We start from the raw sequence: 16107 nt of genomic DNA on the forward strand, positions 1-16107 counted from the left end.
ATGACATCATGATACCAAACATTCGGATTCAACAAATTTGGATCCCGTTCTGACTTTCCATAATGTTAAAAAAATTCTTATTGAAACGTGTACTTAAAGGCTATGCCGAGGCAATTCTTCTCTTATCTCGTATTTTTATTCAGGACGTGAAGTTTTAGGTATGAATTATCATTTGACTTAGAAAAGGTCTTAAGGCTTAGATTAGGTACATCAGATATACAACTTATAATACCAGGTACCTATGACATACCTGGTATATATTGTACCTAGGTATACGGTGGTACAGCACCAGCGGAAGCTCAAGCCAAGGCGGCAAGGCTTATAACGTCATACGCTATTAGCAAAGCCATCCAACTTTCCCCTAAATGCGGATTACCGTCTCGTGAATTGTCTGTCTTGATCGCACGATGCGCCCACCCATCCCTGGTCTCTCATGTATGCAAATCCCGACTAATCGTTCTAGATAACTCGGAGCTAGTAATAAATATGTTTTCCCTGTTGTCATGGAATTCTACAATACCACTTCACGAGTTACCACTTGCGACAATACCGAGTTACCATCGAACCCGACCAAATCGTTAACTCTCGCCAAAATGCAAACAGTTGAAGGGATACCCGTTCCGACGAGAAGTAGTAACCTCCAAGATGAATTACCTCAAGATCCTTTGCCTCCTGGCATGAAACCACAAAAGGCAAAGGATAAGACAGGAACTCCGCCCTCGCGCTTCTCCCTCCGTATGAATGCTGGTTGGTGGCGATCCTTACAATGTATTGGGATGAGTTTACACTTCCTCGCCTCTCCTCGACCGCCAAGTCCCAACTTCGTCAAGTCTATCCCTTCTACCTTGTCAGCCATGAAAGGAAAGTTCGATCTTCAATTTTACGTACCCGAGGGCTATAATAAAGACCCAAACAGCGAAAAATGGCCGGTAGTTGTAAACTTTCATGGCGGAGGATTCACCTTGGGTAGCGCTTCCGACGACGCTAGATTCGCTCGCTTCGTACTAGAAAAATGTCACGCGGTGTTCGTCTCGGTCGATTACAGATTAGCACCAGAATACCCTTTCCCTACCGCCGTTGAGGACGGAGCGGATGCGATTTTATATATCATTAATAATGCGGCGAAACTTCGACTCGACAATAGCAGGATAGCAACATCGGGGTTTTCCGCAGGCGGAAATATAGCTCTCACGGCACCAATTCGCTTGTCCGAGCACCAGAAGACTGCGAAACTTCCGGAGTACCGTATTGTCGCTGTCGCGACTTGGTATCCAATCACCGACTATACACTTACTCGTGCTGAGCGCCGGGCCTCCGCGATCCGCCCCGAAGCCACTCTACCGCCAACGTTAACGAATTTATTCGATGCATCTTATCTATTTCCTCCCGAATTAGACCTTTCTCACCCATGTCTGTCACCCTCGAAAGCGTCGGATGAAGTGCTAATCGAGGGCCTGCCCGACAATGTACTATTCTACACGTGCGAGTGGGACATGCTATTACACGAAGGCGAATCACTTGCTCAGAGGCTCCAGAAGCCTCCCATTTCGAAGAACGTCTATTATACCATGATATCTGGCGTAGCACATGGCTGGGATAAAGGGCCAAACCCAATGAAACCCCCACCAAAATCCGAACGACTGTATGGGGATTGCTGCCGTAAGCTCAAGAGAATCTTTGAAGAAGATCAAACACATTCTATTCTTGGCCTCCCTTTGAAACTACCACCACTACTACATTCTAAACCTAAGGATGAGAGTACTTCAGACTGAACAAGAAGCGAATGGTATTGTGTTGAGACACGACGCACGGCTTAATTTAACTGACCGTTAGACAGTTAATCATCGGGTATACTACTAATATTATTAATGAACGGAGCTTGACTATACGATTGGCCCAAACTAGGTAGATACGCTCATGGAATGAATCGTCACCTATAGGCTATTGTAAGTGACGACTGCCTGCCAATGTGTATTATATTTATATTATATATATCCCTATATAAGGTATATTGCGATATGATAAGCCCTCCTTTACTGTACTATACATAATATACAACATCACTTATGTGACAATTTCAAACGCACATTTGAATGGTTGTTAATTATCTGCATGAAATCATGAGCAGCATTGTCAGATCCAAGACAAGATATCTTGAATTCCGTCGTAATGGGCCAAATGTCAAGGGTCTAAATACGTCATCACGTAGCGGTTTGGGTGGAGTAAGGCCTGGACTTTAGGGTACACCCGTAAGCTTTAATCTTTGATGCGTTTGTTGCATATAAACACTTATCTAGATACCTTAGGTACATAAGAGCATACCACACTATTACGGATGTAACGGCAGTTCAAGATCTAAGCTTCGTATGTTGCATATATGCCATGTTGCAAGGATTGTACCGTTCGGAATTTATTTTTGGGGGCGACAGGATTATCCCTGCGTAAAGGCTCAGAATCATCAACGTCATCGCTATACTTCTGGGCTTTCGTCAGCCTTCGTATCGTCTTTCGAGATCGATCAAATAAACTACCTAACACAATGTCAGCATCCGAACCCATCAAGAAAAAAGAAAACTTGGTGCCGTACACGCCAAATAAAATATTCTCAAGAAAATGAGCATTAACTACCTCTTCCCATAGAATTGGGGCTCTACATTTAACTACCTAAATAAATCAAATGATTGTGTCAGTTTCGGCTACAGACATAATAACGGCCTGATAACTTAAGCAAAACAAAAAAAGAAAGGAAAAAAAACCTCTTGCTATCTGTCGCTTTCTCCAGATTTCGCTCGCTGATAAGTCGCGATATGGCTGGGAATGACTTAGAGAATGGAAAGGCTGATCTAGACCCGCCCACGGCGTCGTCCGGCGCGGGCGAGCCTCCGGATTCTTCTGCTTCGTCGGCGACCGCGAGCAAGGATCAGACCGAGGAGCTGCCTGGCCTACCGCGGCTGAACTATAAGCTACTAGAGCACAAGAAGAAGCTCTTTTTCGTGGGGGGTCTCTTACTTCTCGAAGGAAGCATATTGCCGATTGTTCTGTTCTATCCGCTATGGTACGGTACGACGTTGAGGCATGGAATTCGTAAGTACCTTATTCTCTATCTACTGCATCTCCTCTTCTACCCCTTTCCCACCCCTTTCCCACCCCTTTCCCACCCCTTTCCCATATATACCTTATATATATACAACCTCTGTAAATAGTGCAGGATAGTAGGCTTACTTACACGCTAAACTAGTTTTCGCAATCATCACTTCTTTCTTTGGCATCGTCTCGGGTCTAGAGTTTGCCCACCGCTCGTGGCGGCTAATCATGAAAGATGACAAGTACCGACCGCTGGACGGCAAGCGCTGGCGCTTCGACTTCACACACATGGCGCTATCGGTAGGATATACGGTCATGACTGGAATCCTGATAGGCGCGTCCATCCCCCACGAGCCGTTAGTGCGCCCGTTGGCCATGCCACTACCCCTATTCTTCATTGAGGTCGGCTCTCTGGCCCTTGCTACGGGCTTCATGGAAGTCATGCACATGCCCGCCACCTGCAAGGTTAGCTCCACGCCAAAGGGAGCGCCGATACCCCCTGTGTTGTTGACGTTCATAGAAGATGTCGTGGCTGTGGATGGCGGAGCGGGGAAGACGTACAGACAGAGGGTATTGCGTAGATATAAAGTCAGTAAATATTTCAGGACGTTGATCAGGGGTCTAAACTGGTTTTGGGGTGTTGGCTCTATGATCGTTGGGGTTGGGTCTCTGGTTGTAGTGTGGACTATTCCCCAAGAGATCGCTTATGGCATAGGTAAATTACAATATCCGCTTACTACTCTTCGCCCCTCACTAACGTCGAGCCATAGGCTGGGGAGCACCGTTAGTTTTTACCATTCTCTGGACCCTCATCACGATTATATGGACGCGCAGGAGCCTAAGGCTCGAAAAGAAGCGTTGGCTAGAAGATATACGACGGCGGAGTAAACAGGAGACGGAAAAGCCGCTAGATACATGAGGTACAAAGGGATATGCCATTAGATTGTACTACTATTTGTTATGATACACGCATGGGATTTGACATGAGCATAGATTATGTGAAGCAACGAGGATATATCCACGGGTAATAAACGATGTTCAATTATGCCTTAATATACTTAATATACCAAAGATCCTAACGACGTGAAACTATTCAATCTCAAAATATAGGTAACACTAAGGACCATCGGAGCAAGTTCTACTTTGATAGCCACATGAGATGACCTTTACATGGTGTTTATGAGGTCTACCTCTTGGTCACAGGTAGGTAAGGATGGTCTTGCTAGGCATCACGAAAGGTACCTAAGGTACACTTCAAAACGACAAAATTAAGAGAAAGCTGTGAATGTAAATAAGTATATTCGTATAAGTAGGTATTAACAGATTATATAATTATAAAATAGATGCAGTCCTTCCAAAATACCGGTAAAGGAGCGTGATTCATACGTAGATAGATGCCATCTTTAAAACGCCAACGCTAATGCGTGTGATAAAAGTCGTAAGATGAGTGAGTTTCCTTTCCCTGCTATATTCATTTCATTTCGTTCCGTTCCGTTCCGTTTCGTTTTCCATTTAGCAAGTGTAGTCGATGTGGAAGCCGTTCTTCTTGTCCTGGTCCATGTAGACGCGGCCGTAGCCGCTGAGGGGGTCGAGCGTGAGCTTGATGTAGATCTCCTCGCTGCAGTTGACGGGGCCGACGGAGTGGGCCCAGGCGTCCTTGGACTGCTTGTCCCAGAAGGTGAAGTCGGCGTGCGTGGCCTTGCCGTTCTCGGGGACGAACGGGGACACGCTGGAGTAAGAGACCGGTGTGCCGTACGGGAACCCGTCCAGCTGCTGCAGACCCGCGAGCCCGCTGCCGGTAACGGTGAAGTTGCGCTCCGCCTCCGCGGCCTGGTCCCAGTTGAGGTTGCACGTCTTGACTCCGGCCGGGATGCCCCGGAACACTATGACCTGCTCGATCGGTGCCTTGTTCTCCTCCGTAGCTATCCTGATGAAGGATACCGACGGCTCCGAGTGGTCAGGGTCTTGCGGGAAGATGTTGTACATGGTCGGCTGCCAAGCGCTACCGTTGGTCCCAGGCGAGCAAGTATTAACAGGTGGAGGGTAAGTAATGGGGGTAGCGGTGCTGTAGCTGGAGGCAGAGGTTGCGGTGGAACTAGGAGCGGTGAAACTGCTGATGGTCGTTACCGGGTACTCTCCTCGCCTCTCAATGGGGGTTGCCATCGCGACGGCTGCGAGGTAGGCCAAAGAAGCGGCGGTCTTAGTGAAGGAAGGCATCTTTGATATTATTGATTAGACGAAGTTGTAAGCTGGGAGTAATATGCTTCGACTGGAAGGCGGTGATTAAGAGCGATGTAGATAGATTAGTGGATATACTATTAGAGAGGTAGAATGCGTTGGAGATGCCGATAGAAAGTTATCTTGAAGTGACGATTGACGAGAGATTTATATATACGAGGTCGAAGAGACTTCTCGTGTAAGTCCACACCGTGAATGAGTTTTCACGAGGCTGAATAGTCGAAGGAGCCATGGGCGAAGGTTGGCTGCTGACAGCAAAGTGCGGGGCGGCTGAGCGCGGGTTGGTGCAAGCTTTGCATACTACGATGGAGCCTCAAGAGGCCATACTGACAATCTCCTCTCAGTGGTCGCGAAAACGACGGCGGGTGGGACCTGAACGCTCATAGACCCCGGATTCTACGTGGCTGTGCCCGATATTTCCCCCTCATTTACGGATGATAAGCTACCTCGTAGTTGTGTCGCCCAACGTGGCTGCAAACGCTAAGGTACATTACCTTGGCATAATCTATTAATAAATCCACCACGTGTGGCCTCAGGTTGGCAGTACAATCGTTAGGTAGGTACCTATTCAATAGCCTCTTTTTCGCATCCTTCGTAAACGCAGCCTACCTACTTGATATCACGTTGCGGTGCAGGAGTTTTACCAACCAACATCTTCTTTCTTAACTTGGTGTTTCTGTTGGACTAACTAACTAACACAAGAAAACTACACGCAACAATAGCTAAAATCAGCCCCAGTAGAGCTTGTACTGAATTCTCACTTAACGTAGGACTCTCAATAAGTGTAGAGCAACTCTGAAAGGTTACATGATTATTTGTATTGTTTCTTGGGGACGGCCAGCAATAAATTGATGTAACTGTCGCAAAGAGCTTTGTTTTGGAAAATGTCTTAGAAATGCTTTGTGATCGTCGCCTTGGCACTGATAATCATCTCGTATAACGATTGCAGTACAAGGCCATGCTACACAAATAGATACTGCGTTTGCTTGATCTTGTTCAGCCCCAAATATTCGGTGACACAGCGTGGTGATGCCAATACTTCGGCTCCGAACAGTGTACTGTGCTTGAGGCTGGGGTTCCCTATTAGGAAGAAATATTCGAGAAATCAGCTCTTCTCATTGCTATTCTAGGTAATTATTTTTCTACCTCCGTGCTCCCTAAGCCATCGGTCAATTCCAGCAAGAACATCATACCTAAGAGCAGTAAGGTCAACACTCTTTCAAGAGCGATACTTTTCCAAGGAATAAATAAACTAGATTAGGTACATGAAGAGGATTGTACAAGTGGATCAAACCATCAGTAACTAGAGTCTTAAGTCGAACCTGACTCTACCTGTTGTTGAGCCCTTGCAACCCGACTGCGAGTCCTCGAGGATATGGGGTCGGGGATTTCTTCGCCAAGATCTTCCTGTTTTTTACCCCAGTTACTTCTCCTATCGCCCCAATATTCATGATTGACGACAGTGTCGATGTCAATGCGCTCTTTCGGATCATATTTAAACATACGCATTAAGAGGTCTGATAGAAGCAGCACTTCCTCTCTAGGCATGCAAACCACCAATTCTACTAGTTCATTGCTCTCTTGCTTTGAGTCCTTGCTAGTACGTCGCCGTTTCGCTTCTTTTCCCACGCTAGATTCGGCATCGCTCATTCTTCTTAAGGACTTTGGAGGACTTGGCGGGGGGTTAGTTTGACCTCCCTCTTCTTCACCAGTGTCATGATCTTGAGATGTCTCCTTCACTTCAATCAGCGGACCTGTTTCTGGGAAGTCTTGCTCATGTCGAGGCTGATTCGTGGAATGCGCAGAGATGGTGGGTACCTCTGATGGCGAAGAATTCGGCTCTTCAGAATTTCTTTCTTTCGAATCCTCCGATACACGGTCTAGGTTCCCGGTCTTTTCTAGGTGCAAGTCTGATTGGTCAGGCACGTCAATGCCAGATCCTTCATCGGAAGACTCATTTTGACTTGCACTGTCCCAATCACTAATACTAGAGTCTGTGTCATCTAATACACCATTTCCCGCGAGGTCTTTCTCGTAAACAAAGCACCGCTCTTCCCTGCCTAGTGCTGCTTGCAAGAGATTTGGCCATTCGCTGCCCTCCATATACCAATTCCTCCTCTGTTTTTCTTCGTCTGTGGAAAGTGAAAGTAGCTGATGTGGATTGGATAATCTGTCTTGAGGTACTGATGATGCGTTGCTTGCAGACAGTTTCCTACTGCTTAAGTAGGTGCTTGCAATTTGTCGATACTTCACCGGTAAAGGCCCAAACCATAATTCCATTTGTCGTATTAGTGACTTGTAGTCTTGATATTCGCTGAAAAGTTGTGTCTTGAGCTTGACCTCATATATAGTACAGGCCAACGCCCAGATATCTCGGGGCAACCCACTTAAAGCTTTTGTAAACAACAATTCGGGACCGGCATATTGTCTGTGCCACCGGATGGGGTTTGTAAGGCTTGTGCTATAGAAGCTATGACTGAAGTCAACAAGCGCAACCTTTCTGGTTCGACATTTTATTTCTATTTTGTCTAGAGACGCAGGTAGTGCTAGATACCTAGGTCCGTGGGATGAAGGAGCTATCCCAGGTAGTGTTCGAAGCGGTTGATACTCCCGAGGCCCGAGGTACCTATTAAGCTGGTCATTGGAGAGCTCCATCAAACTATACTGGTGTAACTGCAGAAGAATGTTGCTTGGTCTTAGGTCTTATCATGTTAGTCTTCGTGACCTGTACTTTGACTCTTAGGTAGAGACTGGTCACATACCTCCATGGCAAATTCCTTTCTTATGAAGATACTGTAGTCCCTTAATTATTTGGAACGTTAAGTCTGTCAAGATCTCCGGGGTGTGAAGCCCAGTACCCAGAGGTGAATTCCTGAATAAGCTGGGGCCAAGGAGGTCCGAGACCAGACAAAGGTGGCGGCCATTCGGCCCCTGGTGCCAGAAATAATCGTGAGGTATACCAATATAGTTATCACTCAGCTCCTCACGGCTTATGTCGCTCAAAGTTTTCATTATTTGAAGTTCCTGACAGTCTTCTGCAGACTCTTCTGCGGTCATGACCTTGACTGATCTGTAGTATCGGGACTCTTTGTCAAAGCATAGCCACACAGTAGAGTTCACACTCCATCCAATCTTATGGACGACATCAAATTGCTGGTCGGGGCCAAGACTATCATTGAAATGAATTGGGTGGTATCCACCTGGCCGGTATCTCTCCCTGTCTTCTACCTCCCCAGTGTCTTCTACAGCACGTTGGTATAAACGCTGAAAGGGTTTCATAGTACCCTAAAGACAAGGAGGTGGGCGACTAATAAATGCGACCTAGTAATGAAGAAACAATTGAATAGGTGTATAAAAGAAATGATAGCTCTAATTACCTGGGCTCTCAGGTATACATATGTTTGACCTTCTTTGTTTACAATGTCAGCACTCTACGAAGGTACGGCTAGGTAATGTACCTAGGTACCTTGTGAGATAGATTCACGTTAGTGAGAAGAAGTTTCCGAATGTACGTTTATGGTAGATTGGTTCTTTGTTCACACGGGGTTAGGTATCAAAGAAGGACCTCTTGTTATATTAAACATGGCAAGGAAGGATCTTTATTTGTTGTACAATTTGTTAAATAATTCGGCTGTCGGCTAAAGGACATAATTATGTTGACTATAATTCTGTAGTTATAAAATGTAACTTAAATAACCCAATGAAACCTATCTCACAGCTACCTAGATGTTTTATTGAGAATAGGTTGTCTTCCAATCAAACCAGACACTTAGGCCAGAGAAGGCTTAAAGATTGAACATTGCATTTGCCGTCAGAGGATTGATTAGAAGCGTTCTTTTTGTAGATATACGGCAAAGCCATCATTCAACAATAGGTTAGGTGATCTCACAATAAGGGTATAAGACAATTAGACAATGAATCGTCTCTCAGTTGTTTTAAATGTGCTGAATGATAATCTAATCATAGTATCAATGCCAAACCCCCTTGCCCACTGCGGCTTTTATTCAGATTCGTGTATATATAGGACATACCCTAATATAAGCCAATACGGTTGAATTCAGGTTAGAGGACCTATAATAAGCACATCGTAACGAAATAGAAGGTTTAAAATGATATTCGACCAAGCCAAAGGACGGAAATGGGACCCGGGTATGGAGCTTCCAAAAGGAGGTGCTCATAAATTACGGGTGAAGCCGGAGGACATTGAAAAATTTCCTAGAGATGGAGAAGGAACGCTTGAAAACCCCATGGTCATCTGGGCTGCTCGCCTAACAGAAGAACAGCGGAATGAACTAAGAATCCCAGAGTTTGAGGACGAAGAAGATCTATACCGTGCCGTCGATGCCAACACCGATATGGCAAAGACCGTGGCAGTAAGGTGCGGCTGTACGGTCGTATGGATAATTTGTCCTGTTCACAAGAGTAAATACGCGTATGAAAACGGTGAGAAGGTGCCGACAAACTGGGACAATGCTGGCAACCCAAAGGAATATCTCGTCGTAGATGCTGATCCACACCTAACGATAAGGCTAGGTACGGACGAGGATGCTTGTCTTCTTCATGGTCATATTAATGTCAATGTAGACGAGAGAGGATTTCCAACGACCTTTATGACCAAGTTCCAGAGGCATTGTGAAGGGCATGTCACTGACGGTGACGAAAGACCTTTTGAACTGTTTGAGTGGACCGAAGAATCTTCAGCAGAGGAACATCACCGACAGGCAAATGCAGACTACGAACTCTTCAAAGCGATGACCATGCGAGAGGAAGGATGGGAAAGCGAAGATTTAGGAAAGTCTGACACCGACTACAAGCCGCCTGACCACTTGGAAGCTATGCTAAAAAGCGATGCTCAGTACGTACCCGTAGTCGATGAAAGAGAACATTCCGACCCTGAATATGATAATTATATCGTTCGTCGGTGGAACCCCTATCGAACAGACCCTGCCAAACCGAGACATGAAAAGTCCATTTTAACCTATAATTTTGGTTATAATGTTCGACAATTCAAGTCTAGGCTTGGCGGGTTGTCTCGATATGTTCACTATCGGACTCAGGCCCTTTGGAACTAGAAACGTAAGGACTAACTAGTATATAGAATGATTGAGGAGTTGTTGGTTTAAATTATAGTTGTATCTAAGGTCAGGTACTTATATACATGTCTGTTACACTTGAGAGCATTTCTGCATACCAAGTATGCTTTATTTCAAAAAGAATCTAAATAGTGTGATATGATGGCTTAGGGAAATCCATCCAACCAGTTATGATCCTAGATCGTGAAAGAAACCCTTCTATTACCATACTATCAAAGGAAGTTATACCTAGTCCATCTGAATAAACTGTATGTTATGTTATAATTGCAACCACACTTCCACGATCGTTAAATACCTACCCATCTTCTGTGGTCGTTACATGCATTGGTATGACTTGATCGAAAATATCGGCTGCCATCGGAGAAAATTCAAAACTCGCATATGACGTAGCCTAAATGCTTATTGCTTCTCACGATGTTGCATCTCCTCGGAGTTGGCGTAGTGGATTTGTAGTGATTATAAGACGCCTCGAAGCAGTCTCTTCGCATATAGTTGCATCTTTTATTTTATTCCCCATCGTGGGTGGGTATATCACACTTTAATAAGTAGCCGAGACAGGAAAGCTCCTATGACTCACTTCATACTATGTTCTACCGAGATGTATTAGCGAAACTCTAGCGCTCGAGATTTAATAACACTGCATGAATCATAAATATATGGGCCAAATCCGTGTATAAAAGGGGTGAATGTCCTGAGAGTTTCTTCAAGGTATCATGCTCTTCAGCAAACCCAATTCGCCATACGCAATGTCCGACTTCCCCGAGATCGAGAAAACCTTAGCCTCTATAGAGGCTAGCCCCCAAGTCCTCCAGGTCCTCCGTGATTTACATACGCAGGCCCTTTCCGAAATCCCCTTTTTAGGTGGGATTGGCCCGACAACGGGAGCGTTAGACAAGTTCGTGGCTCTTGATCCAGACAAGTGCGCATTGGTGTATCTCCTCCTTCGATCCACTCAGGCGCGTTTCGTCGTCGAAGCGGGAACTTCTTTCGGCCTGAGCACCATTTACCTCGCCTTAGCCGTGGGACAGAATGCCGCACTGAAAGGCTCTGACGGAAGAGTGATCGCGACGGAGAACGAGTCGGTCAAGGCAGCTAGAGCTCGGCAGCATTGGAAGGCCGCCGGGGATGAGGTCGAGAAGTGTATTGAGCTGCGCGAAGGCGATCTTCGCGAGACCCTTAAGTCCGATTTGCCTGACCAGGTCGACTTCTTACTACTAGATAGTAAGTTTCCACTTCCGAGATGGAGTTACCTGTTCTATGAGCTAATACGAAGAAAGTCTGGACTCCCCTGGCGCTACCAACCTTGACCCTCGTACATCCACGAATGAAGATTGGTGCAATGGTCGTTGCTGACAACGTTTCGGCCGCGGAGGGTTACAAGGACTTGTTAAGCTACTTAGACGACCCTGCCAACGGATTCAAGATGACGACAGCCCCTTATTCCGGAGGTCTTCTTATCGCGGTGTACGTCGGGAAGAAAGTCGCATAGAGCCTCCAGTCATACCAGTGGCTCAGCCTTAGCTTGATTTATACAACCTTCTTGCTTTCGCAGCTATCTTTTTACTTACTCGAGTTCTCGTAACAACGGCACATATTGTATTACTATGGCGTTGAAAGGTTAACATTGACCTTTTGTTTATGTCCTCGTAGATCCTATCCTATTCCACTATATACAATATCCATGCGAACAATAATATGATAGAATCAATCTCAGCATCATCCAACTTGACGCCGCTTTATAAACCCATAACGCCGCTATAAAGACTTATTATCCAAAGGACGCTGTACTGCGCCAACTTCCACTTGCCAAGATCCTTCAATTCGGAACAACTTACCGGCTGGACACGTAACTCATATATACCTAACCTTATACTTAATCGTCAACTCTTCATCCGTGCATAAACAATCGCGCGTAGCTCGTGGACCACATCACTCGTCATATCCGCGTCGCCGTCCACGAGTATTTACATCCTGGCTTCGTCTTTCTCGGCTACGTCTTTGTCTCCGCGCCTCCCTTGCTCTGCGATCTTCGTATCGCGGCAAGGGCGGAGATACCGTATCATATTCCCCAGACGACGATCCTACGCGTCCGTCTTCGTAGTCCATGAGATGGTGATTATTCCGTAATATGGGCGGTGGGGTCTGAAGCCCCTTGGGATCTCTCGGCACATTGACCGTTTTGTACGTCCCCTTGTCGACGTTTCCCATCCAGAATCCAGTCGGGTGTGGCAGATGCGTGAGGACAAGGACGACGAAGTAACCGATTGTGATGGCCGGCAACATCCAAGAACTGCCGTAAAATGCAGTGCGCCTGTCTCCTCTAAACACGGCCTCCTGGTTGACTACTACTAAAGTAAGGAGCGCTAGGATGATGGAAATCGAGATGCAGGCGGCAGTTCTGAAGATATTGAAGGGCGTCCATCCTCTTCGCTTCGAGATGATGTGCATAATAGTCAACATTAACAGGACAATACCAGCGCATGAGAAAGCATAAATATACTGGCGTTGATCACGTTAATTCAGGAGCCCTAAGTAGAAGGTAAGTGATATTGACAAGACAGAAATGTACTCACAACTAATCTAAACCTTTTAGCGACTGCGACTGCTGCTTCAGACTGCCAATATTCGGGCTTGGGGCCATTATCCTCTCCTTCGGGTGGCTCAATTTCGAAAGCAGTATAGACAGCATTGACCATCGTGTTCATCAAGTCTATCAGATCGTTCTGGTAATGAACCAGCGTCGAACTATCCGGGGTCGAACCCTCTTTCCAGAACGAGTTAGGGATATCAGCGATATGCTCGAGGGTTTCGTTCACTGAGTCCATGGTCTCCTCGACATCGGCCGGCTGGTATTTTTCGAGGAACGGTTTAATCACACTTGCAAGCTTTTCGGAAACTTCCTTGGACGTCATGTCCACGAACTTAGACTGAAGATCGACGACCTTCGAGAGAGCAGCATTGGAGGTCTCGAGGATACGGGCCCAGACTATGAACTGATTCGCACCTTCAACAAGAAGAGTGAGGGCTATGTGAAAGGGTAGATGTACCACTGTCCTGAAGGGTCATGAACGTTAGATAATGAAGGATGGTTGGATTGTTTTAGCGAACTACTTACCACATGACTTGATGTCGCCTGGACATTGAATGTTCATCGTGCATCCAGTCGAAGTAGAGCTGGAAAATAATGTATATCAACGCAGTACCAGCGGCAACAAGACCGATGAGATTTGAGCCTTGGTGATGTTAGTTGTAGATCATGCAATTAGGGCAACAGTACCTACTCCACATCGAGAAGCTGGGATCCTTGAGATAGGTGTCTTTCACCAAGAGGGTAATACTCTTGGCGAGAATTATGCAACCTGACGTACATATTAGCGTTGCTCTCGTTCAAGGACAAGTAAATATACCTTCTCCAAGAATGATTAGTGTTAGGAGGTTCAAGCGCTCGCCCATATGTGTACCGAGGAAAGTTAGGACGTGGGATAATTGGGACATGCGCAGGTGCAGAGCCATCTCAACAACACCGCCAATATACCAAACAAGGAAGACCCGACTTGTCTTTCCTAAGTCATACCTAAAAGAGACACCGAAGTATATCGCAGCAGCGACGAAATGGAAAAGGGCCGTGATGAACATAGGACGCTTGCCGTGGGCGTAGGTACGAATTTGGAATAGGACCATGCCGTACTGGAAAGCAAGGACCAAACGAGAAACGGCAAGGAACAGCGACATGGCCCTAAATACTGCCACGATTTGGTCGTTTGGGTCGAAGGCGGCGCCAATTTCGGCAAATCCTATCATGACTCCTAGGTGAATGGCCTTGCAGCAACGCTCCCACACACTGTCGGCCGTGAACCGTACGTCGTAGAGGGTAGTTAAGAGCCATGTCGTCCATAAGAGACTAGGTTCTGTGTGAGACTAGGGGTTTTCCCACGCGTGAACTACCCAGGTACCTAAACTTACACGATATATCCGATAAAAGACGAGAATTTGGATTTATCCGAGATGTCATGTTTCTATGCCAATTCGTTAATACAGTAACGCAATCTGATGGATATACCTGACACTCACGCTGGTAAAGACACTCAAATTGGCTACGAACCACAAATCGTAGAAGAGCTAGTTAGGTAGATCGATCGTCAATACATGCTGGAAAACCTAGTGGGAGCACGGGCCTAGGCGAACCTCAAAATTGGTAGCTGAGTGAGTCTGATATCCGTTAGTCCTGCTCAGGCACCAAAACCATATAGGGAATCCAGAGAATCTCACCTTAAGGAATTTCGGCGTGTGGCGTTTCCCGTTCTCGAGACTCGGATCTCCCGCCTCGTCGTAAGAATCAACATGATGGTGGTGTTGGTGATGGTGGTGATGTTGCGTAGGAATAACTCGGTGACCGGAATCCTCAGGCTCCACCACCCGAGAACCCACCAACTGCAACCGGTGGCTAGCGTAGTCAAGATCACGATGGGACAGCATCATTATCTTGGGAATTGCAGTGCGTCCTTATAAAATCCTATCTTGCTGCTGGTCGATCGTCTCCCACGATCGCAGAAGGCAGAAATACTGCAAAAGCCAAAAGCCAAGAAAGGCGCCTCTCCGCCAGTTATATGTTCACGCCAACGACCCAACTCTGTGCTGGCGCCCAGCCTATGGGGTAGTGTTCCGTTCACAGTTCGCCCCATCTAAGTTGAGGGTCCAGTTTTCCAGGATATACCCCTTGTAAGTACTATGCTGCGTTGTCGCCCTTATGCTTTAGTAAAGACTAGGAGCCTCATTCGAAACAGGAGAGAAAAAAAAATCATACGCCTTGCTAGATTCAGTGTTAGCTACGTTATATCTCAGCACTAAGATAGTACTAGGTAATATATCTAACATATCAGCATGTTCTCCAACGACTGCAACAGCCATATGCTAGCACGAAGATGGAGTAGCGGGATTAGCACGTCTGGCATATAGGGCTGATGGTTGGGCTCGGCAGAAGCTTGGCTACACCCATGTCCACGTTTGTTTTGATGTGCAGGGATCCAGACGTTTCCGTGGTGATAACTGGCGCCAGCGGTTGGCCAATTCTAACATTGGCTAGCTGGAACTGACCTATCATCGTGAACCTAGGTATTGCGAGCCTCTGATTGATGTCATAAACGCAGCATGAAAACCTTTTAGGCGACAACACTATTATAAAAAGTATCTACCTAGGTTATGTATGAAAAGTAGAAGGGGACTTGTCTATGGTTGGCGTCTAATCCAGTGGGAAAGACACACTTGGTTGCTGATGCGAGGCAGGAAGTCGCACAATGAGTCTTCAACGTTTATTTTGCTTCAATTGGTGGCTTCCAGTAAGACATTTGGGTTCCGACATATCTACCTGGTCTACCCAGCCTCCTGGTACAAAGACAGATTCCCAATGTTTTGCGGCCCAAAAAAAGGAGGGAGCCAACGAAGAATATAACCAATATCGTGTCCCCGATCTGAACTTAGAAATCAGCCACAATAGCCCATCGGCTCAATCGTAAGCTGGGCAGTGCGGGTCATCGCAGTATGTGTCTTTGGCAAAGATCGGCAGCGCTACCTCGAGCTTCGCACAGGGCTTCTGTTTCTTCCTAGCTCTGTCGCATAGCTCTATCTCGTACTTCCATTCGCCGGTCTTCTCTTCAACGAACCGACATCCGCACATATAGAAAAGGTCGTGACT

General features: G+C 46.3%; 7 protein-coding genes across 7 annotated transcripts; 4 read left to right on the top strand and 3 right to left on the bottom strand.

The window, feature by feature from the left end:
• Nucleotides 1–46: 46 nt before the first annotated feature.
• F4812DRAFT_419431 (alpha/beta-hydrolase) lies at nt 47–2232 on the top strand. The gene has a single exon (XM_047933337.1). It carries the CDS (start codon nt 504–506, stop codon nt 1770–1772), a length of 1269 nt encoding a protein of 422 aa, XP_047793221.1. The 5' UTR covers nt 47–503; the 3' UTR covers nt 1773–2232.
• Nucleotides 2233–2448: 216 nt separating this feature from the next.
• On the top strand, nt 2449–4182 carry F4812DRAFT_419434 (uncharacterized protein). The gene is made up of 3 exons (XM_047933338.1): nt 2449–3084; nt 3239–3799; nt 3855–4182. The coding sequence occupies exons 1-3, from the start codon at nt 2808–2810 to the stop codon at nt 4001–4003; spliced, it is 987 nt and encodes a 328-aa protein (XP_047793222.1). The 5' UTR covers nt 2449–2807; the 3' UTR covers nt 4004–4182.
• Nucleotides 4183–4188: 6 nt separating this feature from the next.
• Nucleotides 4189–5751, bottom strand: F4812DRAFT_282603 (uncharacterized protein). The gene is made up of 3 exons (XM_047931047.1): nt 5401–5751; nt 4471–5301; nt 4189–4363 (listed from the first exon to the last, which is right to left on the bottom strand). The coding sequence occupies exon 2, from the start codon at nt 5299–5301 to the stop codon at nt 4597–4599; it is 705 nt and encodes a 234-aa protein (XP_047793223.1). The 5' UTR covers nt 5401–5751; the 3' UTR covers nt 4189–4363; nt 4471–4596.
• A 582-nt stretch (nt 5752–6333) lies between these two features.
• F4812DRAFT_419437 (kinase-like domain-containing protein) lies at nt 6334–8652 on the bottom strand. The gene is made up of 3 exons (XM_047933339.1): nt 8087–8652; nt 6983–8026; nt 6334–6922 (listed from the first exon to the last, which is right to left on the bottom strand). The coding sequence occupies exons 1-3, from the start codon at nt 8599–8601 to the stop codon at nt 6634–6636; spliced, it is 1848 nt and encodes a 615-aa protein (XP_047793224.1). The 5' UTR covers nt 8602–8652; the 3' UTR covers nt 6334–6633.
• A 779-nt stretch (nt 8653–9431) lies between these two features.
• F4812DRAFT_456920 (uncharacterized protein) lies at nt 9432–10394 on the top strand (the record flags this gene model as incomplete). The annotated part of the gene is made up of 1 exon (XM_047937073.1): nt 9432–10394. One exon carries the CDS (start codon nt 9432–9434, stop codon nt 10392–10394), a length of 963 nt encoding a protein of 320 aa, XP_047793225.1.
• A 767-nt stretch (nt 10395–11161) lies between these two features.
• F4812DRAFT_456921 (S-adenosyl-L-methionine-dependent methyltransferase) lies at nt 11162–11904 on the top strand (the record flags this gene model as incomplete). The annotated part of the gene is made up of 2 exons (XM_047937074.1): nt 11162–11636; nt 11693–11904. 2 exons carry the CDS (start codon nt 11162–11164, stop codon nt 11902–11904), a joined length of 687 nt encoding a protein of 228 aa, XP_047793226.1.
• Nucleotides 11905–11988: 84 nt separating this feature from the next.
• On the bottom strand, nt 11989–15381 carry F4812DRAFT_419442 (uncharacterized protein). The gene is made up of 9 exons (XM_047933340.1): nt 14685–15381; nt 14601–14624; nt 14487–14534; nt 14379–14431; nt 13823–14316; nt 13697–13774; nt 13531–13648; nt 12989–13469; nt 11989–12914 (listed from the first exon to the last, which is right to left on the bottom strand). Exons 1-9 carry the CDS (start codon nt 14892–14894, stop codon nt 12345–12347), a joined length of 2076 nt encoding a protein of 691 aa, XP_047793227.1. The 5' UTR covers nt 14895–15381; the 3' UTR covers nt 11989–12344.
• Between the last annotated feature and the right edge of the window lie 726 nt (nt 15382–16107).

Source organism: Daldinia caldariorum (genome assembly GCF_022478825.1).
Source record: "Daldinia caldariorum strain CBS 122874 unplaced genomic scaffold F4812scaffold_3, whole genome shotgun sequence".
In the NCBI taxonomy this organism is placed as follows: domain Eukaryota; kingdom Fungi; phylum Ascomycota; class Sordariomycetes; order Xylariales; family Hypoxylaceae; genus Daldinia; species Daldinia caldariorum.

Coding starts and splice junctions, on each gene's coding strand:
- F4812DRAFT_419437 (XM_047933339.1), bottom strand. CDS start 8,601: ATGAAACCCTTTCAGCGTTTATACCAACGTGCTGTAGAAGACACTGGG. Junction 8,027..8,086: donor AAGAAAGGAATTTGCCATGG/AGGTATGTGACC, acceptor ACTAACATGATA/AGACCTAAGACCAAGCAACA. Junction 6,923..6,982: donor CCGCCAAGTCCTCCAAAGTC/CTTAAGAAGAAT, acceptor ACGGCGACGTAC/TAGCAAGGACTCAAAGCAAG.
- F4812DRAFT_282603 (XM_047931047.1), bottom strand. CDS start 5,301: ATGCCTTCCTTCACTAAGACCGCCGCTTCTTTGGCCTACCTCGCAGCC.
- F4812DRAFT_419434 (XM_047933338.1), top strand. CDS start 2,808: ATGGCTGGGAATGACTTAGAGAATGGAAAGGCTGATCTAGACCCGCCC. Junction 3,085..3,238: donor GACGTTGAGGCATGGAATTC/GTAAGTACCTTA, acceptor ACGCTAAACTAG/TTTTCGCAATCATCACTTCT. Junction 3,800..3,854: donor AGAGATCGCTTATGGCATAG/GTAAATTACAAT, acceptor GTCGAGCCATAG/GCTGGGGAGCACCGTTAGTT.
- F4812DRAFT_419431 (XM_047933337.1), top strand. CDS start 504: ATGGAATTCTACAATACCACTTCACGAGTTACCACTTGCGACAATACC.
- F4812DRAFT_419442 (XM_047933340.1), bottom strand. CDS start 14,894: ATGATGCTGTCCCATCGTGATCTTGACTACGCTAGCCACCGGTTGCAG. Junction 14,535..14,600: donor ACTCAGCTACCAATTTTGAG/GTTCGCCTAGGC, acceptor CTACCTAACTAG/CTCTTCTACGATTTGTGGTT. Junction 13,775..13,822: donor ACTAATCATTCTTGGAGAAG/GTATATTTACTT, acceptor TATGTACGTCAG/GTTGCATAATTCTCGCCAAG.